This window comes from Aythya marila (genome assembly GCF_965140915.1).
Source record: "Aythya marila genome assembly, chromosome: 16".
In the NCBI taxonomy this organism is placed as follows: domain Eukaryota; kingdom Metazoa; phylum Chordata; class Aves; order Anseriformes; family Anatidae; genus Aythya; species Aythya marila.
In genome coordinates, this window is record NC_139057.1 from 1,136,141 (window position 1) to 1,159,554 (window position 23,414).

The 23,414-nt window shown below is 54.6% G+C and overlaps 1 protein-coding gene across 2 annotated transcripts; it reads right to left on the reverse strand.

Annotated features, from left to right (window-relative positions):
- Nucleotides 1–84: 84 nt before the first annotated feature.
- CSNK2A1 (casein kinase 2 alpha 1) lies at nucleotides 85–18,659 on the reverse strand. 2 transcript variants are annotated; one of them, XM_082773017.1, is made up of 13 exons: nucleotides 18,592–18,659; nucleotides 9,512–9,723; nucleotides 8,417–8,528; nucleotides 7,405–7,506; nucleotides 6,957–7,007; nucleotides 6,306–6,365; nucleotides 5,570–5,653; nucleotides 5,096–5,206; nucleotides 4,244–4,345; nucleotides 3,581–3,681; nucleotides 2,757–2,905; nucleotides 1,873–1,959; nucleotides 85–1,386 (listed from the first exon to the last, which is right to left on the reverse strand). In XM_082773017.1, the coding sequence occupies exons 2-13, from the start codon at nucleotides 9,610–9,612 to the stop codon at nucleotides 1,271–1,273; spliced, it is 1,176 nt and encodes a 391-aa protein (XP_082629143.1). In that variant the 5' UTR covers nucleotides 9,613–9,723; nucleotides 18,592–18,659; the 3' UTR covers nucleotides 85–1,270. The 2 variants fall into 2 exon arrangements, with proteins under 2 accessions (XP_082629143.1, XP_082629144.1); XM_082773018.1 differs by lacking the exon at nucleotides 18,592–18,659 and adding an exon at nucleotides 9,934–10,587.
- Between the last annotated feature and the right edge of the window lie 4,755 nt (nucleotides 18,660–23,414).

A 23,414-nucleotide genomic window follows, 5' to 3' on the forward strand; every position in this document is an offset into this window, starting at 1 on the left:
TGAGGGGACCGCGCCCCCCCCCCCCCCCCCCCCCCTCAGTGTGTGTGTGACGGGAGCCGCCCCCGAGACAGGGAGCCGCCAATGTGACCTCGATAAATAAAACCAAATGTTTATTTACACCAAAATTCCAACACTGGAGCTTTCACATATGAAGGACAAAAGGAAGAGATATATACACAGCGGGGCCGGAATAAAGAGGGGGGGGTGCTGAGGGACCCCACTGAGGGCACCGGCGGCTGCTGCTGGCTCCTGCCCCGGGCACCGTGAGGGGACCAAAAGGGGACACTGAGGGGACACCCAGGGCACCGGTGTCCTCCGCCCGTGGCACAGGCTGGGATGGGGGTGAAGAATTCGGGGGTTTGGGTCTGACCCCGGGTGCTGCAGCTCTCAGGTAGCCACGGGCTCAAAACCTAGAGAAATGGCTTAAAAATGAGATTTGTTGAGAAGAAAGGGGGAGTTGAGGGGTAGGAAAAGCTCTGGGGGGAGAAAGGAGCGGAGCAAGGGCGCTGCCTCCTCCCCCCGAGCAGCTGGGGAAGCAGTGGGATGAGGAGCGTGGTGGTTGAGGAACCTCCTGGTTTGTAATTCCGTGGTTTTAAGACTAAAATTACATGCAAAGGGGTGAGGCGGCACCGTGGGTGAGCCAGGAGTCAATCTTTTAGAGATTTAGAGGCAGCTTTTAGGTTTAGGCCACCTCTCTGTGCACCGGGGGTGTCTCCTCAGCGGGCCCCGAGTAAAGCCAGGGGTCAGGAGCCCCCCTCCTGCCTCACGGAGACCTGGGGTGGGGGGCTCCGGGCAGCACAAGCCCCCAGGGCCTTAGGCTGGTGGAGGAGGAATGTGGGAAGGTGGAGAGATTTCCAGCAGGATGCAAGAGCTGGGAAATGCTGTCAATTCGGTTTTGTTCTTAAATGAGGAGTTTTTTGTGTTTTTTTTTTTTTTTTTTTTTTTTTTTTAAGGGGGGAGGGGGAGTGGGTGGGGTGGGGTGGGAAACTGTCCAAGAAATATTCCATCTGTAGGTATTTTCAGGGAATCCCCTGAGTTACGAAAAGTTCAAGTAAAAAAAAAAAAAAAAAAAAGAAAAAAAAAAGAAAAAAAATCAGCCTATAATAATTTTGTATATAATGACTGAACTACTATAAATCCACAAGCAACAGTTCAGACACGGTGCCTCCAAAGCGTTCATCCCCTCCCTTCCCCTGCCAGGCACGAGCTGCGTCCTGAGGAGAGGCGGAGGGGGAAACCTCTTCCCCACCTGACTCGGCAGAGCCCATCACTACTGCTGAGCGCCGGCAGCAGCTGGAACGGGCATCCCCAGCGTGGTGGTGGCAGAAATGACGGGCGAGCCTGCTAGAGGTCCAAGGGGCGAAGGTGTTGGCACTGAAGAAATCCCTGGAACAGAGACAGGTAATCAAAATTAGAGGGAAACCGGCGCGTGGCATCAGGACGGCTCAGCTTCCCCAAGGCTGGTAGCTTTGTAGGTCAGTTTGGTGGCACTCGGTTGTATTTTCAGAGCTTCCAAGATTAGCGGAGATGGAAGATCTTTTACTGCTCTCTGCAGCTCAGATTTGTGTATGGTCAAGTGTCACAAAGGGCAGATGTGGCCCTGCGTGGCAGGATCGCTGCCCTTCAAGCTACTGCCAGAACATCCACCTGCAAAGCACTTTTTACAGGCAAGACCAGAAAAGCAGGTCAGGCTGCGGTGAGCCCTCGTTTCTCTCTCCCACCTGCTTCTTCACAGCCCTCCTTGCCCTCGTCCTGAGTGCCAGGAGCTCAGCCCCAGCTGCAGAACTCACCCTCTTGGATCCCTCCACCCACACAGCTCGTACAAAGGCTTTAACACACCACGCACCAGGAAGAGTCAACGGCAGAACTGACCTGACATCATACTCGCACTGCTGACAGGAGTGCTGCCACCCGGCATGTTGGAGGAGCTCATCCGAGCCTGGTCTTTCACAATGGGATCTAGAAAGAGCACACCAACCACCCTTAGGTGCCGCCTTGCCAGACAGCAGCTGAAGCACCCTGCCCGTGAGCACAGCCAGTGCTGGCAAGCTGCCTACATCAAGTAACACCAGCCACCATCAACCCCTTTCCCCTCCCAAAACTACTGGAGCAGATGAGGGAATTTCGGATGTGTCCTTCCCCATACTGAGTTCAGTACACCCTGCATCTGTATTTCGACAGATTTAGCTGTTTCTCCAACTCTCACTTTCAAAGCTTTCAGCTGAACCGAGCAAATGTTCATACTGGCATTGCTCCACAGCTGTTCCCAGAAAGCCACATCTTGAGATTTGTGAGGAATTGGCAAACATTTGAACATGTTTACTAGCAAAAGTTTCATTTTCGCATGCAAAAGCAAGACCTCGATAAACCATCCACTAAAGATACATATTTAGCCACAAAGTGAGTTAAAAGGGCCTGTTTTTCAAACCAGAGCTACCTGGTTTTATCCAACACAGGAGTCGGTATGCCCAGACACCTGCTGAAATTAGCACGGCCTTAGCACCAAGGAGTTTTTAACACCGTTCTGCTGATTCACTGGCCTGACACAGGCACATCACAGTTTCCTCAGCAGCTGCAGGTGGCAGTGGCCTACTTCACCCACCACAGAATCAAGTAGTTTCAGCTCCATCACAATTATTCGCAAAGCCCAGGCTTATTACGTTGCCCTTCTTGGCTCTTATCTGCACAACCGACTGGAATGGAGATTTCCCAAAGGCAGATGAGGAGCTGTTGGCACAGCAAGAGCTGCTACTTACAGAAGTAGGGGTGTTCCATGGCTTCTCTTGCTGTGAGTCGTGACTGGTGATCATATCGCAACAGCTTATCTAAGAAATCCAGAGCTTCTGGACTCACCAGGTGCTGGTTCTCGCTATGAACAAAGCGCTCCCATCGCTTACGGGAGTGTCTGCAGAAAAACAAACGGATACAAGAATGAAACCAGGCAGAGGACTTCACTTTTGAAAAGCAAGGACTGCACCAGCTGCCCAGCTCCCAGACGGGGTGCTGCTTGGTGTGGCAGCAAGGGGGCAGAGGCACGGAACAGCAGAGCAGCAGTACGCTGTGTCACCACGCGGCGGCACAGCGCCACAGCTGTGGCAGCACGGGAAACCAAGTTTAGAATGAAATTATAAGCCTGAAGTCTCAGGTTCTGCTCTTTTGTACCCCCCCCAGCATTTGTTCCTTGCAGTTTTGGCACGTCACAAGGAAAAAGATATAAAAATGCTACCAGCAGCAACTGGTTTTCTGTACTGCAGTCCCGAGAAACATAAATTTCTCTTATTTTTCTGCTACAATTCTGAAAGTAGTGTTTGCTCATCATGGTCTATACTCTGGCAGTTCCTTTATTACCTAGATGGTATTTAAAAATCTTTCCTCAAGTGCATCTGCAGCTCAAGGCCCGTAGGCAGCACTAGCAAAAGGGATTGAAAGCACAAAGTACCAGGCCTTAAGGGTCCTGGCTCCAAGTTCTCCCTTCAGCAGAAGTTTTTTTGTTTCCTTCAAGCTCTGCTGACAAAGCAGCAGATGTCCAGGTCTAATTAAGAACTCACAAGCATTTAGGCTACTGAAGAATTTGGCTCACCTGCCCAGGATGTCATTGAAACGTGGATCCAGTTCGACGTTGTATTTGTCAATGTAGTCATAGAGGTCTTCTGTGCCCAGCACTTTGGCTATCCTCACCAGCTAGGAGCAAACAAAAACGAGTCACTGCTGTGAGGGAATGCCAGAGCCAGCATAAAGACATTGCAGCACATCCCCCTGGAGCTTGAATGTGGTCTCAGTGGTCCCAGCCAACAGCCACGGGGTCGTCTTGTGGCTCCGACTGCTCCAACAAAGCAGTCACAGGCACCAGAAACACGGCTCCGCTCAGCTGGGGCTCAGGAAGCCAAGGCAGCCAGGAGGGAGCTGAGTTCTCTGGACACTGAAGCTTAAAGGTGGACAGGGCAGGGGCTTTTCATGTAATATGTAACCTCAGGAGGAGCAGATCTACATACCAGAACACACCAGCCTTAATATAACTACGGTTATAACTTTTCTAGATACCTACTGAGTTCATAAATACAAAGCAAATCTCTTTCTATTTACTGGGTTAGATAATATCGCATGCTTTTAAGAAGGAATGTGGCTTCAAACCAAGCAAAGAAGCCAGTAGAGAAATACTTAAATTCTTTGGATCCCTTGATAGAAGCACGAGCAGAAAACCTTCCTTCCCAGAGAACAGAGATTGAACATGACCAGCTCTCACCTGATCATAGTTGTCATGGCCATGGAAAAATGGCTCCTTTCGGAATATCATACTAGCCAACATGCAACCCAAGCTCCACATATCCAGACTGTAATCATACATCTGTACAAAACCAGAAGGACAATTCAATTTCTAAGGAATTAAGCAGAAAAGACTTCCAATACTAACAGCCCCCCCTCCCTCCCCAGTGGTACAGACATGGCATGTGACACTGGGAACAGACTGAAACGTGTTTATCGCCAGACCTCTGCTCAGCTCACTTTCCCAGTCACTCAAACTGGGATTACAGCAATTAGCAGAACTGCAGGGATCCCATTTCCATCGTTCTCCATAAAGGTATCAAAGACCCAGTGCCTCTTTCTACTCTCAGTGCAGCCTTCAAATGTTATCAATCACGGGGAGACACGGGCGGAGAAGGGAGGCCTAATGGCAAGCACCAGAAAGTGCTGACTCCACAAGGTCTAACACTAACACTGACATTTCCAGCCCACAGCATTTCCATAATGCAAGCTGCCATCGGATTATGGGATGTTTTTATAGCTTTACAAGTTCACACAGCAGTAGCTATTCTCCCGAGGACTTTGTTTCATTCCTGTCACTTACTGCAAAAGCGGCCTTGATAAAAAATAAAATCCAACAGTTGTATTCCAGGATCCATGACAACAGTTCTGCAGCTCATCCTCGGATAACTCACTGGTTTCTTTAATCAGTGGCTCTAAAGCCTTTTAGATTTATTTTAGAATAGGTCATATTTAGTTTCAGGTCTCTAAATATCTGAATTTCTTGTTCACTGCCTTGAAATGGCACAGGCTTTCCGTACACACGTCAGTGATAAATGCTGGTCATTCTTACCTGATAATCTACCAGGAGCTCAGGTCCTTTGAAATATCTGGAAGCCACTCTGACATTATACTCTTGGCCAGGGTGATAGAATTCAGCCAAACCCCAGTCTATTAGTCTAAGCTAGAAACAGCAGAAGAAAACAAAGAAAAATGGCTCAAGGGATGCACCAGCTCTCCATTTTCTGAACCACACTACAAATGAGTTTAGCTGGAAGCTTCATTTACAAGTTTTCTATTTTCGGTTACTTTGAAGCAGATTGGAATCTCTCTTTAGGTATTCTCCCCACACCAACATCAACTGGTCTAAATAAAATTCCTCTCCTTACCAGCCCTCTAGAAACCCATTACAGGATTTCAGTTTTTTCACATGATAGAAGCGCAGTCTCCCTTGAATTTATCTGCTAGTTCCTCTGCACAGCAGTACCCAAAATGAAGCCCTGGTCTCCCCAGAGAAAAAAAGCAGGACCCCTCCCTGCCCCGTTACCTTTCTGTGCTCATGGTCAATCATGACGTTGTGAGGTTTCACATCTCTGTGCATGATTCCCATGCTATGGCAGTAATCTAGAGCCTGTAAGTGAAAGCAAAGGACTCGAATAGCAAGAACCTTGCAGTTCCATCGTATTCAGAAGTGAATGTTCCACATGTATCAAAGCTAACTAGGTAGCAAGACTCTGCTGCCCAGGGTTACATCCTTGACTACTCACAGACCACAGACAACACCTCTAGAGCCCCCTCTCAAAATTAAGCATCAGCAACAGAAGCGTTTGGCTTCACCTCATCTGCTTCCTCATAAAAATGGAATTCCAGAGCCTCTAATAGACCCTAGTGGAAAAAAAAAAAAAGCATCCCCTTCCCCAGACTCCTAAGAGGAAAATAATTGCTTCAGAGGAACAAATACACCCGACCCACATGACATTAAAGCAAAAACCCAGCCAGTTACAGTTTACAGTTTTCTGTTTTCAGAGGCTTTTGATTTAGGATCCAGAGTTATCTCAGTGTATCCAAACAACAATTTCCTATCCTCAAAAGAGGAGTAGAATTTGTTGCAGAAACAAGGCTAAACAATTGATACTTGACTCGATGTAGATTTTTCTATGCAATTCTTCCAGAGGCTCTCTCTTCCCTTTCCCCCATTAGTGTGACAACACAACCATCCCTATAGGATTAGCTGAGTACAAATCCTAAAAACAACCTGTTGAAGCAGCAAAACACCGTCTTACCTTCAAAATCTCATACATGTAGAATCGAATATCATAATCTGTTAATGTCTGGTATAATTGCTGTGGAAAAAAACACATTACATCAGCGCTCAACACTGAGGACAAACACCACGTCCGTGCCAATCCAGAAAAACCCAGCCCTGTTCTCTGCTGCTGCAGCCCTCCAAGCCCACTTGAATGACCAGGAAACACTCCCCCAGTTACCCTGATCCCACAGACGTTCAGTCTGTTCCTCTCTCCTTACAAATCACATACACAGCTTACTTCCCTCGGGCTGCACTTGCCCACCAGCAGCACGAGGCATTACGCCTGCAGACGGGGTCTCAAAAAAGGCCAAGGGTGCTCTCAGCCCGAGTAAAGCTACGACAGGCACTGGAGGGCCATGAGGTAACAGGAATTTGCTCCAAGGGTTACAATACCACTTGGAATCCGGATTCTCCTCGTGTAACTTCTGTGGCAAAATGGTGCTAAGGGATTAATTACAAACTTCTGCTTTACTTCCCAAGTAAATTCATCTTTAAAGACAGCTGGTATGGCGGAAGGAAGTGAGTAAAGAACTTGCCTGTCCCCTATGTGCTTGCCTCTTCCCAGAACAAGACTACAAGTGGCTTTCGAATGGAAAACATTAGAAGTGCACAACCCATACCGTACCTTAAAGTCTGTGTTGTTTACATGTTCAAAAACCAAAGCAGGGGTCCGAGACTGAAACAGAAAAAAAAGTTAAGTCTTGTTGAGATAAATTGCTTTCATTTAGGATAATTCAATCATTTTTACTCTAAAACCCCCCCTCTGCCTCAGACATGGTTGCAATTGCCCTCAGATAGGGGGAACAGAGCCAGAGCCTGCAGCAGTACTGCCTGCAGAACAAATTAACTTCTCAGTTCACTGGTACCTCCTCCTTACAGAGCGAGGGGCTGAAGTGACCCGCAGGGGAAGGGCCTCTACAAGGAGTTAATCAGATTAAGGGGTGATCTGATTATGGGATTCAAAAGCACGATTTAAGAGCAGGAGAAAACAAAAAGCCAAATCGGAGCTGAAGCCAAACACAGCAACTTCACCCACGACCCCAAGGAACCCTTTGAGTTCCTTCCATACTCACCACAGGGTCTTTTACTATATCTGCAAGAGTGATTATATTGGGACCGCCTCGCAAGTTTTCTAAGATCTTGATTTCACGCTTGATTTTCTTCTTTTTAACAGGCTGAAGAATAGAAACCCAAAGCGTAAGACAAAGTGTCCCAGTAAAGTGAGGCAAATAGCTCAACGTCTAGATGGCAAAGGTATGTGACTGTAAGTTCACAAAATACATCAGAAGCTTTGCAAATTAACTCCAAACAGCTGGACTTGTTACCTGACTATGCATCATTCCAGTAAGGGCTCAAGCATCTGCAGGCTCCTTTCTTATGATACATTCTTGACAGCCAGAAACATCAGTTTCATGTGAAAAAGGGTTATGAATTTGGCTTTTTATTTTTTTTTTAAAGAGAAGTTGTCTGAACATGATCCAATAGCCAAAAACTTGTTAACTGGCGTGTGGTAAACGTCTAACTCTGAGAAGTCCTCCAGCTACCTGAGGGCCACTAAACGAAGGCGTTTCACCAATCACGTCTGTGGAACAACCCGTTTCCAGGAGACCCTAACTCAGTCTGGAAAGATATTACGGCAACAACGGAACGTGCAAAGCAGAAATGAAAAATTTAAGGTTAGCAGTCAGTGAGTTTAATCGCTGGCTTTAAAGGACAACGATCCCCTCAGCTCAGAGGCCTCCATCCACCTGAAAGCACGCCAGGGCACTGGTGGTTGGAGGAGGTGAGAATTCTCTGGTCAGCTCTTGAAGACTTTGCTAGCTCCAAGTAAAAATGTGTTGCACATCAGGGCTTCTTTACAATAAAGGCTAATTCCTTGCAGGCAGAAATTTAACTCAGTAACGAAGCACAGGGTTTCTTATTAGGAGGTTAAAATAACAGCCCGTTTCACCGAATGAGGCTCTGAAGCCAGACTTTAAGGATTTCAGTTTTAGAACATAAAAGCATTTTAGACCAAATGCTGCATTTTCTGACCTCCCAATCACCTCAAGACAGATTCCACGTTTTGCCCAAATCCCTGCTCACCTTGAGAATTTTAACAACTACTTTTTCATTATTTGTTATGTTGATGGCTTCAAATACTTCACTGTATTTGCCCCGGCCTAACTTGCGAACTAGCTGGTAGTCATCTTGATTCCTGCGGAGATAAAAAGGTAAAGTTCCAAAGAGTTCATCATTTGCATCAGAGTTCACATGGCACTCCTCAATCACTGACTCACCTTGCAGACAAGGTGGCTTAACGAGCACCTGAAATTGGAACGTGATGATTAAGAATTAAGAACCAGGCAGCTTCTCTTTGCCCAAGTCAGATTCAATCCACAAACCGTTTCTTTTTGCAGTAAGGGACACGAGCCCATCTGCATTTCAGCAAACTTGAGCCATGCCTTTCAGCAGTCTGTAGATTTGGAAGCTACGTTTTCCCTAATATAACCTTAAAATATCAATAAAGCCATAAAGGCCAAAACTTCAGGGCTGGCCCGCTTAGAAAGAGTCTGGGCACGAGGCACCAGTAACGCTCAGAAGCCAGCTCGCACTTCAGGAAAGTGGAACTGCAGCAAAGCTGAGGCCAGGCCTCAGCCCGAGCCCTGCTGCACAAAGCAGGAACACAGAGCTAGGAAACTGGCAGCGCTGCCATCTGATTCTCGGACGGTTTAGTCATGAGATCAATTTAGACGCCTCCTTCCTTCAAGGAGGGGCGTACGTGTGTCTTTTGTAGTCACTTGCAGAGAGCAGAGCAACAAGTCACAAAACACCATGACCTAATTCAGTTTGCTGAGTCTCTTCACTCCTCCAAGTCTGAAACAAAACCTTTTCACTTCTTTTCGGCCCTACACCCAGGACCATTTAGCGTGTTTCAGAGAAAAAAAAGACTTCTTTCCCTCTGGGAGGACAAGTTTCCTGGCTACCTGGCAAAAACTCCTCAAACCAAACTCTCAAGGGAGATGCTAAAAATGCTTTCGCACTGCTGGGGATCTCAAATTTTGACAAGAAACACTCTCAGGTATGCAACAGGTTATTCCACCATCTGCGATCCCAAAGAAAAGCTGAGATCCCAACACGTGCCACGCACACACATCTGCCAAAGAGCACGAAAGAGCCCAGTGCAGCCCCGGGACTTACCCCCACTCAACAACATGCGACTCGTAGTCCCAGTACTCCCGGGGTCTGTGTGTGTTCACATCCGTGTAAACCCTGGCCCTGCTCGGCACGGGTCCCGACATATCAGACAGGTTGGCAGGTGGGAGTGAGGAGATGTCTGAAACCAGGGGCCACCCGAACTCCGAGGCTGGACAGAGGAGAAAGGCCTCAGACAGGCCTCAAGATTCTTCCAACTGCGGAGAGAAAATAAAACCCAAAGGTTAAAATCTCAAGACACTATAAAAATACTGAAGTTAATCATTAAAAGCTGCTGAAAAGGAGAAGCTGGAGCCCAGCCACGGGTCTGGGATCGTTCGTCGGGCCCTGGAAGCCGCCTGCCTGCCCTCCCTCACACAGCACAGCACCGCTCGGCCCCGCCAGGAGCAGTAACACCCCGCGCACACCTCAGCCACTTTGGGCACCGAGTTCCTGGCTTATGGCTGCAGAGATAACTTCCCCAAGGGGAAGGAACGCGGCGTGCTCCCTATCAGCTCAGGGCCTCCTCCCCTCGGCCCCGCAGTGAGGGCTCCTCCCGCGGCGTGCGGAGCAGAACTTCCACGAGCCGTGCCCCTCTCGCAAGGCGCTGGCCATCGCCGCTGCCAACAGCTGACGGATTTCCAAGGTCACCCGTGCGGCCTAAATTAAGCACATCCCCAGGTCTCGATTTCTGGAAGCACCACTTTGCGTTTAAAGCAGAGCCCTGGGAGTCTGGGGAGTCAGCTCGGCTCCCCTGCTGTCCCCACATTCAGTTTTTTTGTTAAAAATTCAACAATCGGAGCTCAGGACCCTGGGAAGATCTCACCGAGGCCGGTCGTTACAAACCATTTGAAGACGCTCAGAGGATTTTTTGTCAGAGGCAGCCAGGAGCTGTGCTGGTGCTCCCTGTATGACAAAGAAACGCCCCAGTCTGTGCCCATTTAAGACTGGGACGCCCTGGAAGGACACCGGTCACAGAGCAGCTCTCTGCTGGGCCTCCCCAAGACCAGCCTGGTGTCGGTTCCCTCACCCAATGATGTAGGGAAGTTTACCTCAACTTTTACTTCCCTTAAAGAGGAAACATGGTCAAAAACTGGGTTCCTCAGTAAAACCAAACTCATCGGTGCATGGGTGAAGCTTCTTTCTGGAGCACACCGCTTTCTAGGGGCCTGGTGAAGGCCGCAGAGAGCCTCGGCAGGACCTAAATACCCAAATAATGGGGAACATCATCACCTCCCAGCCAGGCTCGGGGCGTGCTTCCAACTCTGCTGATACATACCCTGCAGGGGTACAACGCCCTGAGGTGAGGAAAGACACCTATAGGTGACCCTGGTAGTATTACCCAACGTTAGAAAGCACAGATTTTATGGTGGCATAACAGCATTCAGTCGAGAATCCCAGCTCCTGTATCAAAACCCAATTGTTGAGACTGCACCACCCATTTAAGCCTCCTAGTTTTTATAAATCCAGCCTAGCTACCACAAGCACGCTTGCCATCACTGGTAAAGTCAAAAAAGCCCGCTGAAAACCGGGCAAGACGTCTGATTTTTTAGGGCAGACAGCCCCACACTTCAACAAACGCTGCCAGGCGCTCTGATCTCGTACCAGAGGCACTGCCCTGCCTGACAGCAGGCCCCTCGCACCCCTCAAATCCCCCACCAGATGTGGAAGCTGACACAGGTAGAAAACATTTAAATACAAGACTGTCAGCTGCCAAATCCACTCGTGAGGAAGGAAGCCGTGCTGCGGGGTGGAGGAGCTCGGTTGGGGTCTGGCAGGGCCGTGCAGGGGGCAGAGCTGGAACCGAAATCCCCAGGGATGGTTTGCTGGAGGAATTAACAGCACCGTTCATCAGAAATTAATCAGAGAGAGCTGGAAATGGACTCGGAGCGGCTCGTTGAGGCTATCGGGATGCATTGCACGAGAAAATTCCAGGAGAATCCTGCTGGTGGCAGCTTCCTGCTGGTCCCTTTGGTGCCTGCTGCAAGGATCCCAGCGAGAGCTGCTGGCTATGAGGGCAGGGGGCGACCCAAGGGCAGGGCTCTGACATCCTTCCCCATTTCACACTGCTCCCCCAGCAGCTGGTCCCGCATTCGGATGCGGAAACATTCCCATTTCTCTTCTTGGCATGGACTAAGCCTCCTCTAGTGGCACAAAGCCTGGTAACGGGGCTCATTTTGTGACAGAGTGACAGGCAAATCCTTCGAGGGCGGCTCCAGGTGGGGCAGGGCAGCAGGAATCCAGCCCCGGGGGCACGAAGGGACACAAAATCCACAGCAGGGACGGGCCCGGGCTCAGCACAGCAACGCACGGGACGCTTCAGCCAGGCGGTGGGCAAGCAAAGAACATGAAATATTACTAAAAATCAATTCCCAAAGCATTATTCCCCTAACAAAACACGTTCCTGAAGATCAGGCAATCACCCAAGACCTCACAGATTTGTGTCCACGACTCGGACGCCCAGGAGGCAGCCGGACACCCAACGGCCACCCGTGGAGGGCAGCAGAAGGGGCAGCTTTACCAGCACACTCCCAATTTCAACATTTCATCCTGGTTTTGTTTCTCCTCCTTCCTTGTGCTTCCAGCTTGCTCTTTCATCTGCCCAGTGCTGGGGTGGGAAGCAACGGAGGCCACGCACGCCTAAGATGACTTGGCAGTTTTGCCCACGGCTGCTCCACGTCGTTCAGCTGAGAAAGATCATTGTTTCAGCAGGGGGGGAAAAAAAAAAAAAAAGGAGAAATCAATCTCATTGTCTAAAGATAGATCAAACTTCAGAGCGGATATTTTCTTGTCATGGAGCTGCAGCCTCGCACAAGCTCCGTGCTGTAACAGACAGCTCAGAGAGGGTTTTTTTTTGTTGTTTTTTTTTCAGGAAATCATCGACTGGAGCTTCCAAGAATGGCACCCAGCGCCCGTGAAGGCAGGTATCGCCGTCTGCTGCTCCTGACGGGGAAAGAGGAAAGAATCTGCAGAGAGGATTTGGGTTTGAAGCAGTTGCTGCCGTGCACAAACTTCCTGGCCTGAGAACTTCCCACTTTGTCTACTCAAAGTGCTAGGGAACCGATTCTGCTTTCCTTGGGGATGATTTCGTAGCGGATCCCAGCTCTCTGAGATAAAGGACAGATGAGGACGAGTATCAGGTACAGGTGTGGTCACACAACGTCAGTTCAGCTTGCAGTTTTCAGGCCAAAAATCTACAGCAGGAGTGGCAACTACACCTCAACAAACAGTGTCCCGAGCACATCGAAGGGTCAGCTGTGCTGCTGCGGTCAGAAGCTGAAGAGAAGAGGTCATTTATTAATTCCTGCATAAACGACAGCATCAGAGGATAACTTACGGTGGCAGGGACTGCCCCAAGCTGCTCGGCAGCACCACGGCACCCGCTGCACCCACACGCAGCTCAAGTGCCACCAAGGGGCTGCCTGCAGCTGCCATCGCTGCCACCAGGAGATGCTCCAGCATTTGGGGTGATGTGGAGCCAAGCTGAAATGTCCAAGGCTCAGGAGAACACAGCACAGCTCTGAAAATCATCCTCTCTCTGGCAAAGTGCTCAGCTGAGGAATAGGACCACGAGTGCTACACGGCAGGGAGCAGCAGGGACAAAGCCCTCGGTCACCCGCCTGGCACCGCCGGGGCACGGAGCAGCTCCTCTGCTCGGGGTGATGCCCCCGGGCACACCAAAGACATCTCCGGGTGGCTCCTGGTGGCAGCTCTGCCACTTGAGCTCGTGCAGGAGGTGCTGCGGGTGGTTTCACTCAGACCTGCCCTTAGAAAGGCCTCGAAGGATCAGCGTGAGCTCCTTCATCGCTGACAGACCACGGGCAGGCAGCAGCCGGGGCATTTGGCAGCCCGGAACCAAGGGAATGTTCCTGCCCCTCATCCCCAGCTGCAGCCAGGCCTCACCTTTCACTGAAACAGCCCAAAGCCAGGCTCTGAAATCACAATTAGACAACGTGCTTCGTTAGTGGGGAACGTTCCAGTTATCAGTGAAGCCACCCAGGGACGGCGTGCTCGATTCTGCAGCGCTCAGAGAACCTCAAACCAGGCAGGTGCCCCTGAAATTAAAAGCTCAGGACATGTTTCAACACCACAGTGCAGCCGACCAGCAGCCAGCATCAAGCAAATCCCGTGTTAACCCTAAAGGAAGAAGCAACAGTAACAGACTTCACCAAAAACCTGTGCTCTGTCTCGCAACAGAAACCCAATTCCTGCATTTTCCTACCGCTGGAACTGCAGCACGACGAGCACGGAGCAGATGACCTCCAGAAGTCCCTCGCAGCCTATATTTTTCTACGATTTTATAGCCGAAATAGAAACAAGCCTGGATTAACAGAGCTGACATTTTACATCCTTTCCCGAAACCCATTTACCTACTAAAGGGACAGCACCAGTAGAGAAGCAGATTTTAAAAACCTAATGGAGCTGAAAAAAAGCTGAGGTTCGAGACCAAACTTTTCTCTTGATATTTTCTGGAACGGCGCTGTCTGCCCGAACTCTGTTTTTTTTCCACCAAAATTATTTTCCAGATTTCTTTTAAATAGCTGCCTGTGTCCGGCTGCGGAGAAATAATAAAGGCTAATGCAGAAAGACCTCGAATTTTCCCTTAAAAAAAGAGACAGAAAGAGTTGTTACTGAGTTGAAAGGAAGACACGATCGGCCATTGGGGAGAAGAGCTGACAGGCTGAGAAACATCTTGGAGCAATTCTGTGCTAGTGAGCGCGGCGCTTCCCCTACCCGTGTTTCTAATTCCTCCCCCAAATTCCTCGCGGCGCATGCCAACGACGAAGTCACCCCTTGGAAGGGGGGCCAGGAGCTAAGGGGAGTCACAGGACCACGGAAACGTTTTCACTTTAACTCCACGTTTGATGGCAACGCCACAGCCCTGGGTGAAACTCAGCTCTGCTGCTCCACAAACCCGGCAGCAGCTCAGCCCCAACCTTCCCGCTCTGAGCTCCTCCAGCTCCGTTTTAGGGGAGCTCACAGGGATCCCCCGCAGGTTCCCAGAATCCCAGCCGAGCTGGACAGCCATCCCCCAAAATTCCTCACATTTTCAGAGCTCCGGGGCTGCACGAGTACCTGGGCCAGGTGGCCGGGGTGTCCTCCAGCAACAGGAGGCTGCCAGGGACAGGAAGGTTCCTCGCTGCATCTCCTCGGGGTTATTTGGAGCAGCTGGGCAGCCCTGAAGCTCTTTTCTTCCCTCCCTCCCATAAAATCGCGGCCTCTCCCTCGTATCTGAGCACCAACCTGGTTCAAAGACCAAGGGAAAGCTTTTCCTGACACACCACCCCCGAGGCTTGCCTGGAACGAGGCGCAGCAGCCGGTGACACCGGGCCCTTGAGGCTCCCAGCCCCTCAGAGCAGGGGGCATCGGCACTGCCACCGCGTCAGAATTGTGCCACAAGCAACGAAAAAGGGCTAAAAAGCCAGCTGGGAAGAGCCAACAAATAAAAACGGCACAGCCAGGGGTGGCCAAACGGTGCTGCTGGCAGCCCTCTGCCCTCGGGGGCTCCACCGTCGTAAAAGCTCGACCGTCGTAATTAGCGCTCAGCCAGGGGGTTGTTTCCCCTCCCTAATTAGCATGGGGAGTCCTGCCAGCCCCGTGGCTCAGCTGACTGAGCCCCGTGGCTCCTGGGCGCTGTGATGGAGCAAAAATCTGTTCGGCCAGCCCGGAGGCAGAAGTTCCTGAGGCCAGGGGATAAAAACGGGGCTGTGCGGCGTGGAGCTGCTTCAAAAAATCCTCGGATCCGCTGTGCCCACCACGCAGGCAGTGCTCGGCGTCCCTGCACCCCGCAGGCTCAGGAGGAATCGCCCAGAAAAGCCCCCAGGCAGCGTTCAGAGGTGGCTGAGGAGGAGGATGTGTCTCTGTGGCTTGCTGGATGCACTCACAGCTTCCGAAATGCCCCAAATTTGTGGCTTTTAGTTTGCAGCTTGCTTGGCGCTGATGTAGGCTCCACACAACTCCGTCAGCGAGCGAGGGGAGCTCCCTGCCTCCTGGCAGGTCACCCGGGCGGTGTACAATGCACGAGGCAGGGCTGAAACGTCACGGGGAGAGAAATCTGGTGAGGCTGTAAGAAAACGAGCGGTGCAGGAGCTTTTCCTTCCCATACCCGAGGTTCCTTGGCCGTGCTCATCCTCCTCCGGCCCACGGAGACGCCCCAGTGGTGGCTGCAGCACCCCCAAAGCACAGCCACCTCCCAGCCCAGCAAGTCCCAGCTCCATCCCTGCCCTTTTACTGGTCGCTACTGGTGAATAATTCATTTAAAAAAGGGAGAAATCGGCCATGAGGTCATAACCTACCGCTCAAACGACAAAATTCTGCGGGAAATTATCGAAATCCTCCCCTCCCCAGTAGGGACCTGGGCCAGTGCTGGCTGCACAGAGCCCCGAGGTGGCCCCTCAGCTCCTCACAGCAGCCTGGACAAGGGGGCAGGCACACGGCGGGCTCCCTTTGGGGCTGAAAAGCAGAGATCCTTGCCCCTACAGGTGCATGGAGAACCCCGTTTCTCCTCAATCCTTCCTGCTGATGGGTCTGGCACCTCGACGGAGCCCAGAACCTGTCCCCAAGGCTGGGGTCGCTCTGTTTGCAGCCCCAGGACCACCACCAGCTGCAGGTGGCCGCCGCCTCCTCTTCCAAGCAGCTTCCCCGGATCCCAAAGCAGCTCGCCAGCCCCGCAGTCGGGTTCTGCAAATTCCAGGCAAGTCAGCTCTTGGAAAGCCCTGGAAGGAGATACCCAAGCTGAGGAGAGTTATCCAAGGGGCGTCTCGTGGTCACAGACAACGTTTGCAGCCAGCCCGGGGGCACAGCAGCCCCTGCTGACCCTAAAACCCGTGGGGTTAATCTCTCAGGACCAGCAAACCCGAGCAGCTTTGGGGTTTTCTCACCCCTCCAGACCCCAAAGCTGATGCCTCAGGGCACGGGGCTCAGAAATGATGATCCGTGGAGGGGGTGGGTCCCGTAACCCAGAAACAGTCCCTGCCCCGCCAGCGATGTGGCACGAATGGAGCCCGCTGCCACAATGTCACCCAAACGCTTCTGTCTTCCTCCCGTGTTCCTCGGGGGACGCCAGGGAAGGCAGGAGGAGAAAACGAGCTCTGCGAGGAGAGAACGCAGCAAAACCTCGGGTGGAAGGTGTGAGGAGACCGAATTCAACACGGCTGGGAGGAGAGTTACCTCCCCGTGCCCCTCACCGCTTCGGAAATGGTTTCTTTCTCTGTTATCCCACCAATTTGATGGCACATTTTGCTGTTGAAATTCCCCCAATTCCCCCCACGAACCCATTCCACACCCCCTGAGCGGCACTACCTGGAAGCCACCTGGAATCTCACCCTTTTTCCTCAAACACAGGAGCTTCATCAGCCCCCCCTGCACAGATCCCACCTCCAGGACATTTCACAGAATGCCCCTTGAGCCGTTTTCCTTCACATTTTCCAGATTTCAGTGCCGGTGTCACCATTCCTGGTGCAGAGCTGTACCCCCAGACCCTGCCCGCCGGGCTCCTGAGCACCAATTTTGCCGTTTTCTGCACCGTGCCCACACCAACAGCACTCGGGGGGAGCAATTTTTCTCTTTCTACATGCCCTACACCCCAAACCATGCCAGCAGACTCACACCCGACCCCTAAACCGACCAGCAACACAGCACAGCCCCCAGCCCTGCAAAAACCCCGATATTTTCCACAACTATTGCACTTTTAAGGAGCCTCCTGAGCACCAGGAGCTGCTGCCTGCCCCAACACAGCACCACGCCTCCCTCTGCATGCCTGGAGCAGCCCCCAAAGCCCCTCCACAAACGGTGCTGCCACCCCCAGCGGGGTCTGACCCCAAAACCACACACCCAAGCCCCCAGGTGGGTCACAAATCACCCCGAGGACCAACCTCCCGTCACACGGGGGCCCCTCCGAGCCCCCAGACGAGGCACAGAGGGTGGCTCTGCTCCCCGACACGGCTCAGAAGGGACTCAGCGGCCCTCGTGAGCTCTGCCCAGCCCCACCGCTGCCGTCAGCAGAAAGCCCAGCAGCGGCTGTTTGTAATCCAAACTTCACGGGTCGGGCCCCGAGCCCTCGCTAAGGAAGCGTAATCTGCCGGGCGGCACGCACGGGGTTTCATAATCCGAGCTGCCCTTTCGTTTACAGAGCCCATTTCACCAGCAGCCTGCTGCCCCGGGGCACAAGGCGCTGGATTACAGCGCTGGGGGGGCACCGACCACCCCCGGGGTATTTAGGAGAGGGGTGGGTGTGCGATCGCCCCCCGCCCTGCAGCCCAAATCCTCTCCTCGCCCCTCGATTCGGGGTAAAAAGGGGGGAGCCCCACCGGGGGCAGGCAGGGGAGGGGAAGCCCTGAGGGTGAGGAACGCTGAGAGGGCCCCTCGGATGGCTGGGGGAGGGGAGAGCTGCCTGGGACCTCCCTGTGCAGATAAGGGGGAGCCCTGGGACCGGCCCCATAAGCAGCCCCGTAGCCTACCCCACAGCCTGGCCTACATGGGCAGCCCTACAACCAGCCCCATAGACTACCCTACAACGGGGCCCACAGCCTGCCCTACAACCAGCCCCATAGGCAGCCCTATAACCTGCCCTACAACCGACCCCATGGGCAGCCCTACAACCAGCCCCATAGACCACCCTACAACCAGCCCCATGAGCAGCCCCATAGGCGGCCCTACAACCAGCCCCAAAGCCTTCCCTATGGGCAGCCCTATAACCTGCCCTACAACCGGCCCCATAAGCAGCCCTACAACCAGCCCCACACCCTTCCCTATGGGCAGCCCCATAGCCTGCCCTACACCCGGCCCCATAAGCAGCCCCCGGCCAGCCCCACTCCCCCAATGCCCTCACCCCCTCCCAGCACACCCCCCAGCCCCCCCCTTCCCCCCTCCCCCCCTTAACCCCCCCCCACTCCCCTCCCCCACCCCCCCACCCCCCTCTGCTCCTCCTGAGGCGCTCCCCCAGGCCCGGCCCCACAGGCGCGGCCCGTGCGAAGCGGGGAGCGCGGCGGCGGCTCCTCCCCCTCGCCCTATGGACCCAGAGAAGTTCGGGGCGAGCCTCGGAGCCTTTCGGGGCCGGGCCGGGCCTCAACGGGCCCCGCCGGTACCTGCCGGAGCCGCCGCCCGCCGGGCGCACACAGACAATATGGCGGAGGCACAAGGCTCGGCCGCCAGCCGCAGGGACCAGAGCGAGGCAGCGCCGGAAGCGGAAGTCACCACAGAGAGGCGCTGGGCGGGAGGGGGTGCGCCGCGGGGGATTCTGGGGGTTGTAGTTCTGATGGGGGGGGTGGGGGGGGTTAAAAGGGGAGGCCGCGGTGAGGCCTGGAATAGACAAAGGGGGTGAAGGGGGTGAAGGGGGTCCCGGGGGGGTGAGGGGGTGAGGGGGGGTTCGGCTGGAGGAATGGGGGGGACAGGTGGAGGCCTGGGTGTGAGGCGCGGCCTGTGCGCGGGGCCCGCCGCCAGGGGGCAACTGAGGCCCGTGAGGCCTGAGGGGGGCCCCGGGAACGGGCTCGGGCCTGCACCGGGCACGGTCGGGGCCTCCCCGGCAGCACCGGGCAGGGGGGAGGCTGCGGGCACGGGGCTGGGCTGGGGCAGGAGCCGGGGGGGTGCTCTGAGGGATGAGGGGTGGGGGAGGCAGCGGGGGGACGCGGGGCTGCGGAGTCAGAGAAACGCGGAGTGACAGTGCCAGAGTCACAAAACCACAAAATCCCAGAATCACAAAATCGCAGAATCCCAGAAGGACAGAATCACAAAATCGCAGAATGACAGCCACAGAATCCCAGAGCCGCAGAACCACAGAAACACAGCATGACAGAATCCCAGAATCACAAAGTCCCAGAGTAACAAATTCCCGAAATCACAAAATCCCAGAATCATAAAGTCCCAGAATCCCAGAATGACAATCACAAAACCACAGAATCACATAATCACAGAAACACAGAATGACAGTATCCCAGAATCACAAAATCCCAGAATCCCAGAATGACAGAATCACAAAATCACAGAATGACAGAATCCCATAATCCCATAATCCCAGAACCACAGAATCACATAATCATAGAAAGATGGGACGACAGAATCCTAGAATCCCAGAGTCACTGAATCCCAAAATCCCAGAATCACAGTATCACAGAACGACAGAATCTTATTTTCACAGAATGCCAGAATCCCAGAACCACAGAATCCCAGAATCCCAGTATGACAGAATTCCATAATCCCAGAACGACAGAATCCTATAATCACAGAATCCCCGAATCCCCGAATCCCATAATCCCAGAACCACCTAGGCCAGAAGACGCCTCCCAGCTCACCCCGTCCCACCTCCACCCTCACACCAACTCCTCCACACCTTAAAACCCAGCCTGGCCCCCTCCAAAACCACACCGAGCCCTCCCCACACCCCCACCCTTGTAGGGCTGCACCCCAACTCGTGCCCCCTGCTTGGGGACACGCGTGGCCTCGTGCTGGAGCACACCCGGTGCCAGCAGCCATCCTATGGGGCCGGGGGGCTCGTGCTCAGCCTCACCCCCAGCCCCTTGCCCTTAGGACCCTACTCGGAGCCCACGTGCCCGAGCCCCCGCGGCCTCGTGGCGAGCCGCACACCCACGGGTGTCCCTCCCTCCCGCAGCCCCCCTCAGCCCCGGGGTCACTGCCATTAGGTAAAGGAGCAGCTCGTCTTGGCGGGGGTATCTCCCTCTTGTGCTTTCCTTGTATTGTACGGGCCTAGGGTCATCGAGGAAATCTTACGGGGCCTTCTGCTGCCGAGCGGTCACGGGGGGAAGCCCGGCCCCCTTCCCCCCATTGTCAGCGGCCGGGCTGTATCCTCGCTCCGAGCCCCGGCCCCTAAAAATAACCCTTTGTCAGGCGATTGTTCCGACACCTTCGCGGCCGCATTGACGTGGGCCGGAGCGGGAGAGAGATGGGGTAGGTGGAGGGGAAGGGCTGGAGGTGCCCCATGGGACCGCTCCGGGTCGTCGCCGCTGATAACAGCTCCTGGCAGGGAAAAAAAAAGGGGGGGTGGGGGGGTGAAAACGGGCTCCAGGCACGCGTGGCTCCGTGCCGAAGGGCTCCAACACGCCCCTGCCCGCTGCTCACCTCTCCCCCACCTGCCCCAACCACGTTTTGGGGTCACCCCGGGTGCCCCCGTGGCCCGGTGGTGGCCGAAGAGGGGACACCTTGCTCGGGGGGGTCACAGAATCAAAGCACTCCACTGGATCCCGTAGCACAGACCCCGTTTGGGGGCCAGCCCGACACCCCCAAACCATCGCCACGATTTGGCCAAGCCAACCCCGGCCCCACAAGGAGCCCCTCTTGGTTCCCTATGGAGCTCCCTATGGAGCACGCTGCATTTGGGGTGCCCACAGCTCCTGGGGCTGGGGTCCGAGGGGTCCCTTACACCCAGGGGGACCCCCATCCTATTATCCCTCCTTGCCACTTGCCGTCAGCTGAAGGTGCCCGAGCCCCCCGGGGCCCACCCCAGCTGCAGGAACGGGGCTTTTATTTCCCATGAGCTGGAGCAGGTCTGGATTAAAATAACCCGCTGGCCCCGATCCCTTTTCTCGTGCCACGGGAGACGCCGTGCCTGCACCACCCCGAGCCTCAACCCCGGGCTCTGCACGGCACCGGGGCCATGCCCAGGACCCCCAGGACCCCCAGGACCCCCAGGACCCCCAGGATCCCCAGATCCCCTCTACCTGCCCGTTTTGGCCAGCCCCAAACCCGACCGAACCCTTTGGGGCCGTGGTGCGGGGCACGGGGCCAGCCCCGCTCTGATTACCCCCCCCCCTAGCTCTTTTTCCTTTTTCTCCCTTAATTTACCGAGGGCTAAATCCAAATATTACAACTTCCCCTCCTCGCCGCTGGTTTACGCAGGCGGCCCCCGGCCCGGGCATTGTCTTATTGTTTGCGGAGGGAAGCTCCAGCGGGAGATTAACCTGGCGTTCACCCCGCTGCGCCTTCACACCCTGTCCCTACTGGGGGGGGGGCCCCCGCGCCCCGGGGGAGAACGGGGGGCACGGGGGGACACGGGGACAGGGAGCCACGGGGTGGCTGCAGCGGGGGATGCGGGGGGTTTGGGGGATTTGGGGGATTTTGGGGGATGTGGAGGGTTTGGGGGATGCAGGGGACGCAGGGGATTTGGGGGATTTGGGGGATTTGGGGGGGGATTTGGGGGATTTGGGGGATTTTGGGGCTCGGCTGCTCCAGGGCTCTGCTGGTCATGGGGGGGGGGTGAGGAGCTGGGGGGGTGCTCCGGGGGTGCCTCGGTCCCTTTTTTTCCTTCCACAGGACCAAGGGGGATGTGGCAGGTTTGGGGGACAGGGGCTGTGGGGTGGGTATCCATCCTGTCCCGTCCCGTCCCATCCCATCCCATCCCATCCCACCCACCCCTCGTCCTTGCCCCCCATTCCCCTCCCCACCACCCCCTGGGGACCCTTTTAGGGGCCAGCTTCGCTCTGGGGCCATTTAGGACAAGATTGGGGGCTGCGTCCTGAGCCCCTGCTCCGGGCAGAGCACAGAGGGGCTGCCAGGGCACAGGGCATGAGGAGGGATGGATCCCAGGGGTGGATCCTGGGGGTGGATCCCAGGGCTGGATCCTGGGGATGAGTCCTTGTGGATGGATCCTGGGGGTGAAATCTGGGGATGGATCCTGAGGATGGATCCCAGGGATGGATCCTTGCGATGGGTCCTGGGGATGGATCTTGAGGTGGATCCCAGACCTTGATCCTGGGGCTGGATCCCAGGGCTGGATCCCATGGGTGGATCCCAGGGGTGGATCCTGGGGATGGGTCCTTGTGGATGGATCCTGGGGGTGAAATCTGGGGATGGGTCCTGGGGGTGGATCCTGGGGTGGATCCTGAGGACGGATCCCAGATATCGATCCTGGGAATGGATCCCAGGGCTGGATCCCAGAGCTGGATCCCAGGGCTGGATCCTGGGGCTGGAATCTGGGGTGGATCCTGGGGACGGATCCCAAATATCGATCCTGGGTGGGGCTGGATCCCAGAGCTGGATCCCAGGGATAGATCCTGGGGCTGGATCCCGGGGCTGGATCCCATGGGTGGATCCCAGCCCCTTCCAGCAGCCCCACGCCGAGCCCCCCCCGGCAGCTCGGCCGCGGCCCCGCTGCATTCCTGCCTCTCCGGCCCGGCAAGGTTACAGTGCTGAAACAGAGGCTGAAATATTTGGGAGGGGAATGGAGCAGGGAAAAGAAAAAAAAAAAAAAAACAAAAAAAAACAGATCTATAAAAAGACCGTTTAAAAACACGAGTTAAAGAAAAAAAAAAATAATAATAAAATAAAAAAAAAACAACTAAAAAATCCAAATAGCAGGCGCGGCGTGCAGCTGCGGTCCTGGTTCCAGTTCCCAGGTGATGTCAGGCCTGGAGCGCCTCCAGCCCCGGCCCCTCGGAGACGGTGTTTGTGGGTTCAGCGCTGAGTGTTTTTCCTTCCTGAGGCTCGGGGACACCTTCCTGTCCCAGAGAGGGCGGCCAAGAAGCCGTTCCGAGGGGGTCGGCGCTCAGGAAAGGGGAGAGGATGGGAGGGGAGCGCGGCAGGCGGCGCGGCGCGGGGCTGGCGGCACCCATGGGTGCCCCCCGCTCGGCCCCCCAGGGTGGGCACCCGGCTCCCATCGGCGCCTCTGAGTCACCGTTTCCCTCTGGTTGCACTGGGAGGGGCTGGAATGCACTGGGACGGGCGGGCTGCTGGCACTGGGACGTGCTGGGAGCCGTGGTTGGGTACTGGGAGGTGCTGGGACATACTGGGATACGTGGCCCTGGCGCTGGGATGTGCAGATTTTGCACTGGGACACACTGGGACCCAAGGCCCTGGCACTGGGACGTGCTGGGATGCACTGATCCTGCACTGGGATTTACTGGGACCCAATGCTCCAGCACTGGGACATGCTGGGATGTGCAGATATTGCACTGGGACA

What these genes read in the sequence shown, in the direction of transcription:
- CSNK2A1 (XM_082773017.1), bottom strand. Translation starts at nt 9,612, where the DNA reads ATGTCGGGACCCGTGCCGAGCAGGGCCAGGGTTTACACGGATGTGAAC. An exon ending in ACATGTATGAGATTTTGAAG is followed by an intron (nt 5,654 to 6,305) that starts GTAAGACGGTGT and finishes TTTCACTTACAG; the next exon opens with GCTCTAGATTACTGCCATAG. An exon ending in TTCAATGACATCCTGGGCAG is followed by an intron (nt 2,906 to 3,580) that starts GTGAGCCAAATT and finishes GTTTTTCTGCAG; the next exon opens with ACACTCCCGTAAGCGATGGG.